This window comes from Dunckerocampus dactyliophorus, chromosome 4 (genome assembly GCF_027744805.1).
Source record: "Dunckerocampus dactyliophorus isolate RoL2022-P2 chromosome 4, RoL_Ddac_1.1, whole genome shotgun sequence".
Lineage (NCBI taxonomy): Eukaryota > Metazoa > Chordata > Actinopteri > Syngnathiformes > Syngnathidae > Dunckerocampus > Dunckerocampus dactyliophorus.
The window spans coordinates 11,210,241-11,223,816 of NC_072822.1; the positions used below are offsets into that span (position 1 = coordinate 11,210,241).

The 13,576-nt window shown below is 41.2% G+C and overlaps 1 protein-coding gene across 23 annotated transcripts in view; it reads left to right on the forward strand.

The window, feature by feature from the left end:
* The window catches only part of LOC129179361 (potassium channel subfamily T member 1-like), a 59,462-nt gene that overhangs the window by 40,669 nt on the left and 5,217 nt on the right, over window positions 1–13,576 (forward strand). For 12 of the 23 annotated variants that reach the window (XM_054772511.1, XM_054772517.1, XM_054772512.1 and 9 more), the window contains 19 exons: window positions 4–67; window positions 1,246–1,354; window positions 1,618–1,726; window positions 2,343–2,492; window positions 2,744–2,979; window positions 3,169–3,189; window positions 4,351–4,564; window positions 6,293–6,398; window positions 6,479–6,651; window positions 6,919–6,990; window positions 7,704–7,838; window positions 7,932–8,043; window positions 8,179–8,280; window positions 8,955–9,038; window positions 9,116–9,244; window positions 9,474–9,494; window positions 9,614–9,911; window positions 12,081–12,143; window positions 12,313–12,363. In XM_054772511.1, coding sequence (XP_054628486.1) covers window positions 4–67; window positions 1,246–1,354; window positions 1,618–1,726; window positions 2,343–2,492; window positions 2,744–2,979; window positions 3,169–3,189; window positions 4,351–4,564; window positions 6,293–6,398; window positions 6,479–6,651; window positions 6,919–6,990; window positions 7,704–7,838; window positions 7,932–8,043; window positions 8,179–8,280; window positions 8,955–9,038; window positions 9,116–9,244; window positions 9,474–9,494; window positions 9,614–9,911; window positions 12,081–12,143; window positions 12,313–12,363 — 2,249 coding nt within the window. The remainder of the gene's footprint in view (window positions 1–3; window positions 68–1,245; window positions 1,355–1,617; window positions 1,727–2,342; window positions 2,493–2,743; window positions 2,980–3,168; window positions 3,190–4,350; window positions 4,565–6,292; window positions 6,399–6,478; window positions 6,652–6,918; window positions 6,991–7,703; window positions 7,839–7,931; window positions 8,044–8,178; window positions 8,281–8,954; window positions 9,039–9,115; window positions 9,245–9,473; window positions 9,495–9,613; window positions 9,912–12,080; window positions 12,144–12,312; window positions 12,364–13,576) is intronic. The other 11 variants (XM_054772514.1, XM_054772532.1, XM_054772522.1 and 8 more) reach the window with 8 other exon arrangements.

A 13,576-nucleotide genomic window follows, 5' to 3' on the forward strand; every position in this document is an offset into this window, starting at 1 on the left:
CAGAATGGATGACGCTGAGGCCTGTTTCATCCTCAGCAGCAGGAACGAGGGTGACCGAACTGCTGCTGTAAGTCACACCCACATTTGTCATTTTCTGGTTCTCTCAATTCTCAAATTCTCTCAATTTAGCACTTTTAAATCACACTATACTTCCTCTTCTTCTGTGAGCTGAAGGCAGTGCCATCAGCAAGCTTGGGTTGTCCTTTTACTGCTATGCTGGCGACACACAACTACACAGTACATAAAAACTGCCTCAAGCGCCTCTGTAAACCAAGGCAGACCTTGTTTAGCACCCCTCTCCTATATCCCAGTTCACCTTCAATGACTAGGTCATCACAGTCTCTTCCACAGTCACCAACCTTGGAGTTTGGTTGGATCAACAACTGTCCTTTAAAAATCACATAAAACATCTGTACAAGACCTCATTCTCCCAGCTACGGAACATCTCCAGACTCCGTTCCCTTCTAAACCTGCCAGATGCAGAAAAACTTGTCCATGCCTTTATCTCCTCAAGACTGGATTATTGTGACAGACTCTTCATTGGAATCCCCGGCAAGGACGTCCCAACATTGCAACACATCCAAAACAGCGCCGCCAGAATACTAATGAAAGTCAGGAAATGTCAACACATCACTCCCACCCACTGCATTGGCTCCCTGTGTCATCCTGGATTTAATATAAAATCCTTCTCCTCACCTATAAATGCATCACTGGTCAGGCACCCACTTACTTACAACAACTACTCACTCTCCAAACATCTGCCCGCCACTTCAGATCAACAGGCAGCAGGTTCCCCCCACCAGGCTCCGTATCACGGGGAACCCAGCCTTCTGTGCAGCTGCACCCCGGCTCCTTAATGCCCTACCTAAACCACTATGAAAAATGCAGAATCCTGGACTCTTTTAAAGCGCACCTCAAGACATTTCTTTTTCTACAGTCTACAGCTGATGTTGCTTTTAAACATTCTTTTAATTTGCAGTGTTTTATCTTTAAGTAAAAGTCTTTGTTTTTAAAACCTTGTTTTTTACTGTAACACTTTGAGATTCCACTGAAATGAAAGGTGCACTACAAATAGCATTTATTATTATTATTATTATTATTATTATTATTTTTTTTTTTTTTTTAAGGTGTTTGGGTGTGCTGGAACTGCCACTGAATATAAGAAATACTGAGTCTGGGAGGAAATCCAATGTCCTTGTAACTGCATTTGATCAGTAACTACAATTTGAAAATGTTCCCCCACAGGATCATCAGACTATTTTGAGAGCTTGGGCCGCCAAGGACTTTGCTCCCAACTGTCCTCTCTACGTTCAGATTCTCAAACCGGAAAACAAATTCCATGTAAAATTTGCTGGTAAGTACATAAGGTTCCGTCACACTTTTTGGACAAAAGTTTTGGGACACACCTACTTAATCACTCAGTGAAATTACCAATCAATGGGTCGACTAGATACCTTAGTTCTCACATGACTGTGACAAAAACTCATGTCCTTAGTCATGGTTGGATGAGTTTGGTGTAACCTGTTAACCCAAAGGTTTGTCAATACTGTACAATCTTTTGCTTAACAATTCTTGAGATCTAATGTATGTCTGCCAATAATATCCCATTTAAAACAGACCATGTAGTTTGTGAAGAGGAGTTCAAATACGCCATGCTGGCACTGAACTGCGTGTGTCCGGCCATGTCCACCTTAGTGACACTCCTCGTCCACACCTCCAGAGGACAGTGAGTTACACAACTAATTGTTTAACATATTTCACAGAGGGCTGTTGCCTGCATTTTTCTGTGTCTCAATGAGGATGCTCGGGGTGGAACTAATGCTCATGTCATGTCAAGTGCGGCTAAACTAACTAGTGTGCTCGAACAACTATGATTAATTGTTCATATTTGTAAGGATTATAGTCTTTACCTGCCAGTATTTCTTGTTTTAGCAGACACATTCATTACACACTGACAAATATTATCGGTCAATGGCAAATATTCATTGCATCAGCAAAATATTTACACATCATAAAGGTTTTTTTACTGGCATCTTGTCATCGCAAACCATCCGATGTTCCTTGTTAGTTAGGCTATAAATTTGGCTGGGTCTCACAGTCTGTGCAAGGTGACCTATACATCTTATCTGCAGTCCACAGAGGGGAGACCATATATCCATATTATTTCTACTGGTGTGGCTCTATTGGCATGAAGGGAATAAATATATATGCAAATTAAATGCCTTAGAAGAAACTGCTGAATACAGACATATATAGTGACACTTAATTTCCCATGTTTCCTTTGCTATTGTACAGAAATCAATCAGTGTGAGAGATTCATTGTTCTGCTATTACGTCTGCAGGGAAGGACAGTTGTCACCAGAGCAGTGGCAGAGAATGTACGGGCGCTGCTCCGGGAACGAAGTCTACCACATCCGATTGTGTGACAGCAAGTTTTTTGGCGAGTATGATGGGAAAAGCTTCACTTACGCCTCTTTCCATGCTCATAAGAAGTAAGCAAAACCTCTCCGGGTGTAATTTGGACAATATAGATGGCTGTATTATGCAATCACCATAAATTTCTTTATGCACAGTCAAATGGCATGCAAAGCAATATTTGCATAATTAAAAACTGCCTCTACAAAGATAATAAAGCTTTTTTTTCCACCACCTCTTATACTGTATCTCATCCAATTGTGCGGTACCTTATGTAGTGTCTGACTAATAAACCAGCATAAAAAACTGTTTTGTGGTCGTCTGCCAGGTACGGTGTGTGTCTGATCGGCGTAAAGCGCGAGGACAACAAGAGCATCCTATTAAACCCTGGCCCCCGTCACATCATGGCTGCCACCGACACCTGCTACTACATCAACATCACCAAGGAGGAGAACTCAGCCTTCATCTTCAAGCAGGAGGAGAAGCACAACAAGAGCCTGCCCGTCACCGGCCTTTACGATGCCCCCTCTCGGCTGCCCGTGCACAGCATCATTGCCAGCATGGGTGAGAGCAGGGAGGAATGATACATGACTTTTGAATAGATGTTGATGTTTACTCACAATAAATGGCATTGAATGGCTGCTGCAAGCGCTTTATGCTAACAGTTGTGCATGATTGTTTTCCTTATGTGTTTTTTTTACTTTCCTGGCTGACTTTACTGTGTTGTGCTTTTTTTTCTTTGACCTGTAAAAGTTGATCAGGCCACTTCGTATGGTAAGTTTGTGCATGACATATCACCTTCTACAAAAGTGTACTAATCAACTTAGCAATGATGTCATGTACGTATCTAATATAATGTATGTGTTGTGCATATATCACACATCATTGTACAAAATGGCTGGTTTGTTACATCAGTTGCACATTTGTTGAGAAATGCATGCCATGCTGCTCCTGATTTTCACAAAACGGCGGACAATTGACCTTTACAAGCAAAACACGATTATTCGGAAGGGATTAAAGGGTGTGGGGTTATTTGTAGTTGTAGTAAATATACAATTTTTTAAGCTTTACCAAAGTAAGGACGGTTTGAACTCAGAGTTCAACAAAGTTACACATCTTTGAGGAATGTATAGTTGTCATCTTACTGTTAAATTTATATTAATATATTTTAGAGCACAACTTTTAGAGTTTAGGTCAAACACCATGTAAAAGTTATGACACATTGTTTATACAACCCCATGTGATCTCTGATTTTAATGGAACTGGACTTTGGCTTTACAGTTTCTGACCCCACATACAGCAGCTTTCAAAGTGTGAGGCTGCCAATGACTTCAGCGGAGGCACAGCAGCTTGAGAAAAATAAGGAAAACCTGCTAGGCTAACCGAAGTTATGTCTAAAGGCAAAATGAATTGATTTTAGTTCCTAGGATGAGAGAGAAACCGGAAGCTGGGATGGGCAGAAAATGTCACAAAACATTCTTCAGAAACATTATTTTCTCTGAGGGGAGACTCATTGTACTTTGAAAACCCCTGGCATATAGAACATATAGAGTTCATAATTACCTTACCATATCACACCAACTTTACTTATAAAGCACTTTACCAACAACCGCAGCTGAAACAAAACGAGTAAAAGGCAAAAGTCCGACAATAAAAGCAGTTTTACAAATGCGATATCGAAAGCTGAGAAGCAAATGTGGATTTTAAGATTGGTTTTCATTAAAAAGTGTTTGTTTTTGTTTTATTTGGAAAATGGTGTGTTCATGGGATTATTTATGGAAGATCAAAAACTGTAATGAAATCATAACCTCCTTGGTGGACGGAATAATTGGTTACACCTTGGACGATACTACATGATATACCCTGTATAATCCTGACTGTCTAGCCCCCTTTGGATCCAATTTACTAGACTGGGTCTTCTGTGTTTACATGCAGGTACTGTCGCCATCGACCTCCAGAATCCCGATCCCCCTGAGGAAACTGGCAAGCTGACCTTGCCGACAGAGAACGGCGCAGGAAGCCGCAGGCCGAGCATCGCGCCAGTCCTGGAGATCGCCGACTCCTCTGCTATTCTTCCATGTGACCTCCTCAGCGACCAGTCGGAAGATGAGACCAATCAATCAGATGAGGAGGGTTCTGTTGGGTCGGAGTAAGTGATGCCATGTGAGATGTTAATAAATCCCGCTGCGGTGATACAGCCACTACGTCTGATCATTCACTCCGAATAGGCCTCGCCATAACATAATGAACTCTCTTAAGGATTGATGTGACCTGTTCCCCACCTCCTGCATGTCTCACGGGCCGTAACGGGAGATAGATGAGCTTGACATGTAATCAGTGTGTCGTGATGGTGAATGGGGCGGACTTGACAATGACGAACATGGTGTGGCATGCAGGGGAGGTCAGCACTTTCCATCATGTGAGCAGCTCACCTCGTATTCTCTCTCTCAGTGGTCATGAGGGTTCAGCAGGTCACAGGAACCACCACAACCGTTTTCGCACACATCTTTTTCCAAGATCACCCATGCTAACATCATCATACATTAGGTACACCTGCTTCTGTGCACTCCAGCGAACATTAAAAATAATTTGCAGTGCAGCTCTACTCTACTGCAAACTACTACCACTATAAATTTTTAAAGGTTTTGAAGGTTCCGTATTATAACTATTTTCAAGAAGTCTTAGTGGTCCCATGATGGTGTTTTCAACAACATATGGAGGCGAGGAGGACACAAACATTAGCAACGAGCATAGCTGTGTGAGCTAGAGCGCTAACATTATAGTCACGTTTTCACAAACGAGAGGACGATTATAGATCTTTCTCAAGTTTGGTGGTCATTAACAGGCTCTTGGGACACATTTTAGAACTTTATTAAAAATTCAATTTTGCATAATAAACTTTTAATGGCTGCTTGGTTGTGTCCCTAGATTATAAATTATTAATTTAGGTGACCAAACATCAGAGTAAATATTCTGAAAGGTGTATGAAATCCCATTAGTCCATCCTATTTGTTAATGAAAGTATAGTAAATTGGTTCCCCATTTTGTTGTTTTTTTTTAATCACTTTCCAATTCGTCCATCAGTAGAGTAGTTCTCATGCACGTGCGTGAAAGTACCACAGTGCCATCTTGTGGTAAACACGTAGTGATGCATTAATAAAGTCCAACACTGTGATTATATACTATATCCAGTACAGGCCAAAGATTTGGACTCACGCAATACAACCTATTGGTCCCAAACCCATTAATAAGGCAAGAGATTCCACTAAGTAACCCTAACAAGGCACACCTGTGAAGTGAAAACTATTTCAGGTGACCACCTCATGAAGCTCATTGAGAGAACACCAGGGGCTTGCAGCGCTTTCAAAAAATATATAAGACATCAAATATATGTTTAAAATATCAGACATATTTAGAGTTATTTCACACTTTTTACACATAAGTACAAGTACATAATTCCAATTGTGTTCATTCATAGTTTTGAGAATCTACAATGTAACTGGTCATGAAAATAAAGAAAACGCATTGAATGAGAAGATGTGTCCAAACTTTAGGCACATTTGTACATATTTTTTTAATGTAAGCCTACATTTTCTTCTGTGCCGCTTATCCTCATTAGGGTCACGGGTATGCTGGAGCCTATCCCAGCTGACTTCGGGCAAGAGGCGGGGTACACCCTGGACTGGTTGCTGGCCTGTCGCAGGGCACATATACTGTATACAAACAATCATTCACACTCACATTCATACCTATGGACAATTTAGAGTCTCCAATTAACCTAACATGGAATGTGGGAGGAACCTTATATTAATTTTTTTGATGCATAATTTATTTACAGTACTGTTAAATTATTTATTGTTCTTTTTCTATTTGGCAGTTTTGTGAAGGGCTACCCCCCCAACTCTCCCTACATCGGGAGCTCTCCGACCTTGTGCCATCTCCTGCCTCAGAAAGCTCCATTCTGCTGCTTGCGTCTGGACAAGGCGAGTTCTCTCACACGGGCGAAGACAAACGCTCACCATGTAGCACCTCAGTCAAATGAACACTTCCTATCTGATGACAGGGCTGTACGCACAACAGCTTTGAAGACGCCAAAGCGTATGGCTTCAAAAACAAGCTGATTATAGTGTCTGCAGAAACGGCAGGCAACGGTTTGTACAACTTCATTGTCCCTCTGCGAGCATACTATCGACCCCGGAAGGAACTCAACCCTATTGTGCTTCTTCTGGACTACCCGTAAGTCTTTTTTGTTGTTGTTGTTGTTGTTGTTTTCTTTTTTTGAAGATGTCATGGTCGTAGAACTGCTTCCGATCCTGATCATCTTTATTTTGAAATTCCCTCTAAATACATGACTAATTAATAAGCTACCAGCAACCGCGCTACTCCCATCCCAACAAATTTACTTCGGGAAATCCCATCCCACAATGTCATGATCTCTATATGGGTTTCTCCACTAGTGATGCATGTGGGATGCTAACCAGTGATGTTTCCTCTTTCCCTCAGGCCAGACAACCACTTCTTAGAGGCCATTTGCTGCTTCCCAATGGTTTACTTCATGGCCGGCACCATCGATAAGTAAGTGGTTGAGTCACAGTCATTGGAAGATGTTAGTGCACACAGTGTTAATGGCTCATAGAAAGCAAAACCTCCATCCTGACGTCAGCTAATGGTGAACATCTAAACCCATTAACTTTTTGAACGGTTGCTTTTTGTACTTTACAGAGTTTGACAGTGATGTTTTGAACAGAATTAAACAGCAAGTGTGAAGGCTGACTTTTCACACTAACTTTTCTAACTAAATATCATAACTTTTAATTGAAGTTACAATAAAGAGTTGCAAAGCTACCGTGATACTTAACCTTAAACATCACGTTGGTGTGTTGAAATATTACGAGAATTAATTATAGAATTAATAGTTACGAGAACAAAGGTGAATTCAGTGTGGGATCAGACTTCAGTCTTTCTTTAGAGACCTGCAATATATTAGTGGGGTAATATGAAGTGAATAACTATATTTTTGCTCGTTATATTGCAACTTCCCTTAAAATTAGGACTTTTTGTGGGGTATTACAACTTTAACCTACAAAAGTTACGATTTATTTTTTCTTGGACTATTACAATGTTATTCTCGCCTTTGTGATCACATCACCCTCATCCTCCAAAACTTCCAATGGCTTCCAGTCCAGTCCTTCTACACCTCCACTCCCCAACCCACCCCCTTTTCTCCTCCTAGAAGTAAGTGAATTAAAAAAAATATAATCATGTATATATTTCTTTTAATGGATCAGCTTGGACAACCTGCTGCAGTGTGGAATCATCTATGCTGACAACTTGGTGGTTGTGGACAAGGAAAGCACCATGAGTGCCGAAGAGGACTACATGGCAGACGCCAAGACCATCGTCAATGTCCAGACTATGTTCAGGTAGCAGGAAGATAGAATATTAGTATACAGTACTATTATGCAGTATTTTATTTCCCACTGCTTGGCTTCATCTTTGTGATGTGTTATTGTCAGACTGTTCCCCAGCCTCAGCATCATTACTGAGCTCACACATCCATCAAACATGAGGTTCATGCAGTTCAGAGCAAAGGACTGCTACTCGCTTGCTCTGTCCAAGCTGGAGAAGGTGAGTTACCTTTAAGCCGTCCACCTCAACATAGAACAAGCCAAGCATATTGTAGGAGGACCATAAAAGATGTAGATTAACCTATATATTTTTTTCCTTTTTTTAATTTTTTTTTTTTTTTTTTTTTTTTTTTAGATAGAACGAGATAAGGGCTCCAACTTGGCATTTATGTTCCGCTTGCCATTCGCAGCAGGCAGGGTCTTCAGTATCAGCATGCTGGATACACTGCTCTACCAGGTGGGACAACAAACAATGACGGTGTTAAGAGAAATCCATCCATCCTATTTCTAGACCAGCTTATCCTCATATGCTGGAGCCGATCCCAGCTGACTTCAGGCGAGTCGCCAGCCAGTCGCAGGGCACATATAGACAAACAACCATTCGCACTCACATTCATACTTATGGACAATTTTGAGTCACCGATTAACCTAACATGCATGTTTTCGGAATGTGGGAGGAAACCGGAGTACCCGGAGAAAACCCACACACGCACGGGGAGAACATGCAAACTCCACACAGAGATGCCCAAGCGGAGATTCAAACCCAGGTCGTCCCAATCTCCTGCCTGTGTGGCCAACATGCTGACCACTAACCACTAGGCCACCGTGCAGCTGTTAAAAGAAATATACAGTAATGGCCTTGTGCACTGCATAGTACCTCCTTGACTTCTCGAATTGGGATTCCAGCATTAATGGTCACTCATTGCTCATTTGAGGATACACAGCTAGAAATGACAAAAATAAAGACACGTGCTAACATTACATTGTTCTAGAACTCTACATTATCATACTCCACAGTCTCCACTTTGCCACAGAGGTGTTTGCAGTTGCATGTTTTTTGCAGTTCCCCACACTACTAAACAATACTTTGTAAGGTCTTTTTCACAGCAGCCTTTCACTCTGCTTTGACAGTCATTCGTGAAGGACTACATGATCGCTATTGCTCGGCTTCTTCTCGGTCTGGACTCAACACCAGGTTCTGGGTACCTGTGTGTTGTAAGTGGAACGTATTACAGCCTCCTCAGTAGGTGATTTACCTATCTGCATTGACACAACTGTCCATTCCATTCCAGATGAAGATCACAGAGGAGGACCTGTGGATCAGGACGTACGGCAGACTCTTCCAAAAGCTCTGTTCCTCCAGTGCTGAGATCCCCATCGGGATTTACCGCACAGAGTCGCATATGTTCTCAACTTCGGAGGCAAGTTTTCTCTGACACCTGATAGCTTGTGTTTGCTTTCTCTGTCATCCCTTGCAAAATCTTCATTTGTATAACAAAAAATGTGATGCACTTTTGCTTTCCATTTATAAAGGGAATGATAAAATAGTAAATGTAGTATATTTACTATTGTCTTTTTTAAATAATTTGCTTGGTATGCACCCGTCTTTTCTTTTTGTTTGGATGTGCGTTTGTTCCTCTCTTGTTTCAGTGCAAGGACAGTTATGTGCAGGTAAGCTTAAACTGTCCCCCCCATCAACCCGGCTAAGCATGCAACTTTACATCATGGTTATTTTTGTTAAATAGTGCAATAGCGAAAAGGTGTGTGTAACTGGTTCTTACCACTCATAGTCTCAGGTGTCAATCAACGTGGAGCAGGGGGAGGAGCATCGCGACCGCAAAGAGTCCTGGAAGGAAAAGACAGCCCACAGGAACTCTAGCGGCAGCGAGCAGTCAGAGCACCCGCTGCTGAGGAAGAAGAGCATGCAGTGGGCGAGGCGTCTGAGCAGGAAGAACACTAAGCCCTCCAGCCGTGCAGAGCGCATCTCGCAGCAGCGCCTCAACCTCTACCGCCGCTCGGAGCGCCAGGAGCTGTCTGAGCTGGTCAAGAACCGTATGAAACACCTGGGCCTGCCCACCGTGGGATACGGTCAGTCGAGCTACTGCTTTAAATAGGAATTATCTGATCATTATATACGTACAAAATACTTCTTATCTCACCCTATTTAAATTACAACATACTATTTATGGTTCACCCCATATATTCTATACATGTGTGAACTAATGAATGTATGGTGTTGATTTTATTTACACATTGTCATTCATAGTTCACATTGGGGAAAAAACATAGGTGTTTTTGGTTGGGTTTTTTTGCAGATTGGAGTTTCATTTGTGTCTTTAAAAGTGGACAATGTTAACACCTACAAATAAGAAACTACATTTATCAAAATCACTACACAGTGGAACTTGTAAAGTTGAACCCTCCTGAGGTTGAATTTTACCAAAATCTTGACAAAAATGTGTGTCTCAGGTCACACAAGACTTATACCCCTCAGTGTACGGTATTGCGTAAAACATCAAGATACTTGCTTCAGTCAGCATTAAAAGAAAACGTTTATTCTTTTTCTTTGGCTTTTTGTAGCTTTTTCTAAAAACTTTTCCAAGAATATTGTGCGAAATAAACTGATTCACATTAAAAGCAGTAAAACTCCAGGGTCACCATAAGCGTTATCACTTGTTATCAACCTGAACGTACTTTTATTGCTTTTAAACAGTGGTTAGCTTCTTTTTGCACTTTTGTTACAATGCCAATAAATGAGATGTCGTTAAAGTTCAGACCTTCCTGATTTTTAAGATAAATGACTTAAACATTGGCTGTACAGTTTGACACTGGAACACATTATTTCTTTTTCCCTTACTTTCTATGTAGAAAATTGTGTCGAAAGCCAAACAAATTGAAGGTCAGTCAGCGTTCTGGACCTGATTGTGTTCAACCTTGTTCCACTGTTAATATTCACAATTCACAATAGTCCTTGGGGTAATTGAACACTTTTCATCCACTTAATCAGAACATTCTTATTTACATATAAATTAACACAGTTAAGAGTTCAGGTGATGCCTTGGCTGTATTGTAGAGGAACTCCAATCTGAGTTTGTGTCATTTGTAACACCTCATCGCCCTTTTGGGACATTCCACTGTGTGTCGTAATGGTACACAACACAAACATGGTCATAATAATGAGACCGTTTACATGTCATCACATTAGTCCTACATCAATATCATCAAAGTCTCCAAAAATGTATGCCATCATCCACCATATGTCATCACGATCATGCCCACTCAGGGTTTCCACGGGTCTACATGTTTTTATTATATACAGCATTACTATATCAATAGTATTTAGCAGGGATGCTCCGATCAGGTTTTTATACTGCTGATACTAATGCCAATCATCAAACTCCAACAACATTTTCTAACACTAGTCCACAGTGCAGACATTGGATAAAATGACCAACAAATTTTCAAAAAGCCTTAAAACACCCAAAATACTTAAACATAACACATCACGTCGACGGAGACACAAGTGACAGCACAGTTGGGATAACATGAAAAAACATATACTGTACTATTAATTTTAGTACCAGTGAATACATGTATGATGTGTTATGAACCAGTTTTTTTCTCTTAACTAACTTTGGGTGGGTTTATTGTATTATTTGCACTATTGCAAAGTCAAAACATGGGAACACAATTAAATAAATAGAACTATAGCAAACACTGTGTTTGTAACAATAATAAATTCAAATAAATATACATGAATACTGCGTGTTTAAAAAATAATACCGTAGTTCCACAGTACAATGATACCTGGAGAAACCCTGCAACACGTGAATGTGCCACGCCCCTACATTTGCTTGCATTTGCATCCGTTCACATTTTCAGTTCTTGTCATGTCATGCTTACACAACAACAACCAAAAAAGCAGAATCATGATCCAGATGTGTGGCGCTGGCTGAATATTGTGTACTGTGTCAATCACACTGCTTCCAGGGAGAAGCCCAAACGCTCCAGATCTCCTGAGTGAGCATCAACGTAATGTGACAGATGAATCATTTGGAAGTGATTCTGTGCATACTAAATAAAGCATGGCTTCTTTTTATTTTTTTACTTTGACTTTTTGCATCTTCTCACCTTTTTGAAGACTTCTTTTCTGAAAGTGCAAATGCATTTGCTGCCTGCCTGATTTTTTTGTTTCCTTTTTCCTCCCTCCTTTTTCTCTCTGTGACTCTTCTACCTTTCCCCCTTTTGGCTTTGTAGAGGATGTTTCTAATCTCACTGCGAGCGATGTCATGAATCGAGTAAATCTAGGATATTTGCAAGGTAATGTGTGTGCACTTTGTCACTGGTGTGCAACGTGTGACTGGTGATGTCCCAGTGTGTGGCGAAAGGAGCTCGTCCTTTCACCAGCATCCTCCTTTTCTACTGTAGATGTATTTGCTTCACATTCACAATGTGTGGTGAAGTTAACAGTATAAATACCGTTGCTCAGAGTTGCAGGACATATCAGAGCAGCCGTATACAGACGGGACCCGGCCGTCAGGTTAGCGGGTCCATCCACTCTATTGTACTGCATGTGTGTGTGGGAGTGCGTGTGCGCGTACGTGCGTGTGTGTGGGAGTGAAGCGTCTCCAGCTAGAGTGTTAGATCAGCAGCCAGTCTCTCACTCTCCTGTCACACTCTCCCTCTCTCTGGCCTTCTCTGCATCGTGCACATGTGAGATGGCGTCCCAAAAAAGTAGCGGTCCCGCAGGGCGTCAGTTTGGCTTCTCGACCGGAGCAGAACGCATCATGTCGGTGGAGTGAGGTATCCATCTTGGATCTCACGTACCGTATACTGTACACACTGACTGAGCGGCGAGCATCCTCCATCCTTCACACTTCAGGATGCATTCATGTGCTTTTATCATGGACAGTAGTAGTGATGCACTGTTGCTGCGGTAACCTAAATCTCAGTTTACAGAGAGCATGTCTGGGTTTATTGGGGCTCATTGGGTTTGTAGCAGTTACTTTTTTCTGTACAATTTTCTTGTCAACATCTACACATTTTTAGCCAAATTTATTCTTATATTCCAGAAGATGTCTGGTGGGATGCATTATGGCGTTCGTCTATGCATCACCAATTTGATTGCAAACTTTATTGTCAACCTTCACATCCATTCATCCATTTTCTACACCACTTGTCCATACTTGGGTCGCAGACATGTTGGAGCCTTTCTCAGTTACCTTCGGGCGAAAGGCGGGGCTCAGGCTTGTCAACCTTTTTATAAAAAATGAAAACTTAATTAAAAAACTTTTAAAAAGCTTTTACAGTCTTCAGTCTTACAATATAGAAACATTTGCAGTACATCTCTGGCAACCTTTGGTCTCGGGCCTCGACCATAGGACCGCACCTGGGTGGGAAGATGTGGGAGACAAGTTGGTACCCATGCAACAAGTCTACTAGGCCACCGTGCAGCCCGTTATTATTAAATGATTTTTAAAATGAGGCATGAAAATAAAATTGTGATCGACTGGCAGGTAATTCTTCAATAAATAAAATTCTCAAAAAGTAAAATATTGATACAGCATACAAAACAAAACTAATAAATTGAAGGATGCGGGGGCCCCTTTTGATTGCTAAAAGCGATTCATCGTTGCTCAGTATATTGTCCTATTAAGTATATAAGCTTTGTGTTATAGATCACAGAGCAAATTAGAGTAATATCTAATAATATATCTCATAAGAGTGGGCCGAAAATGGCCCCTGGCCACACC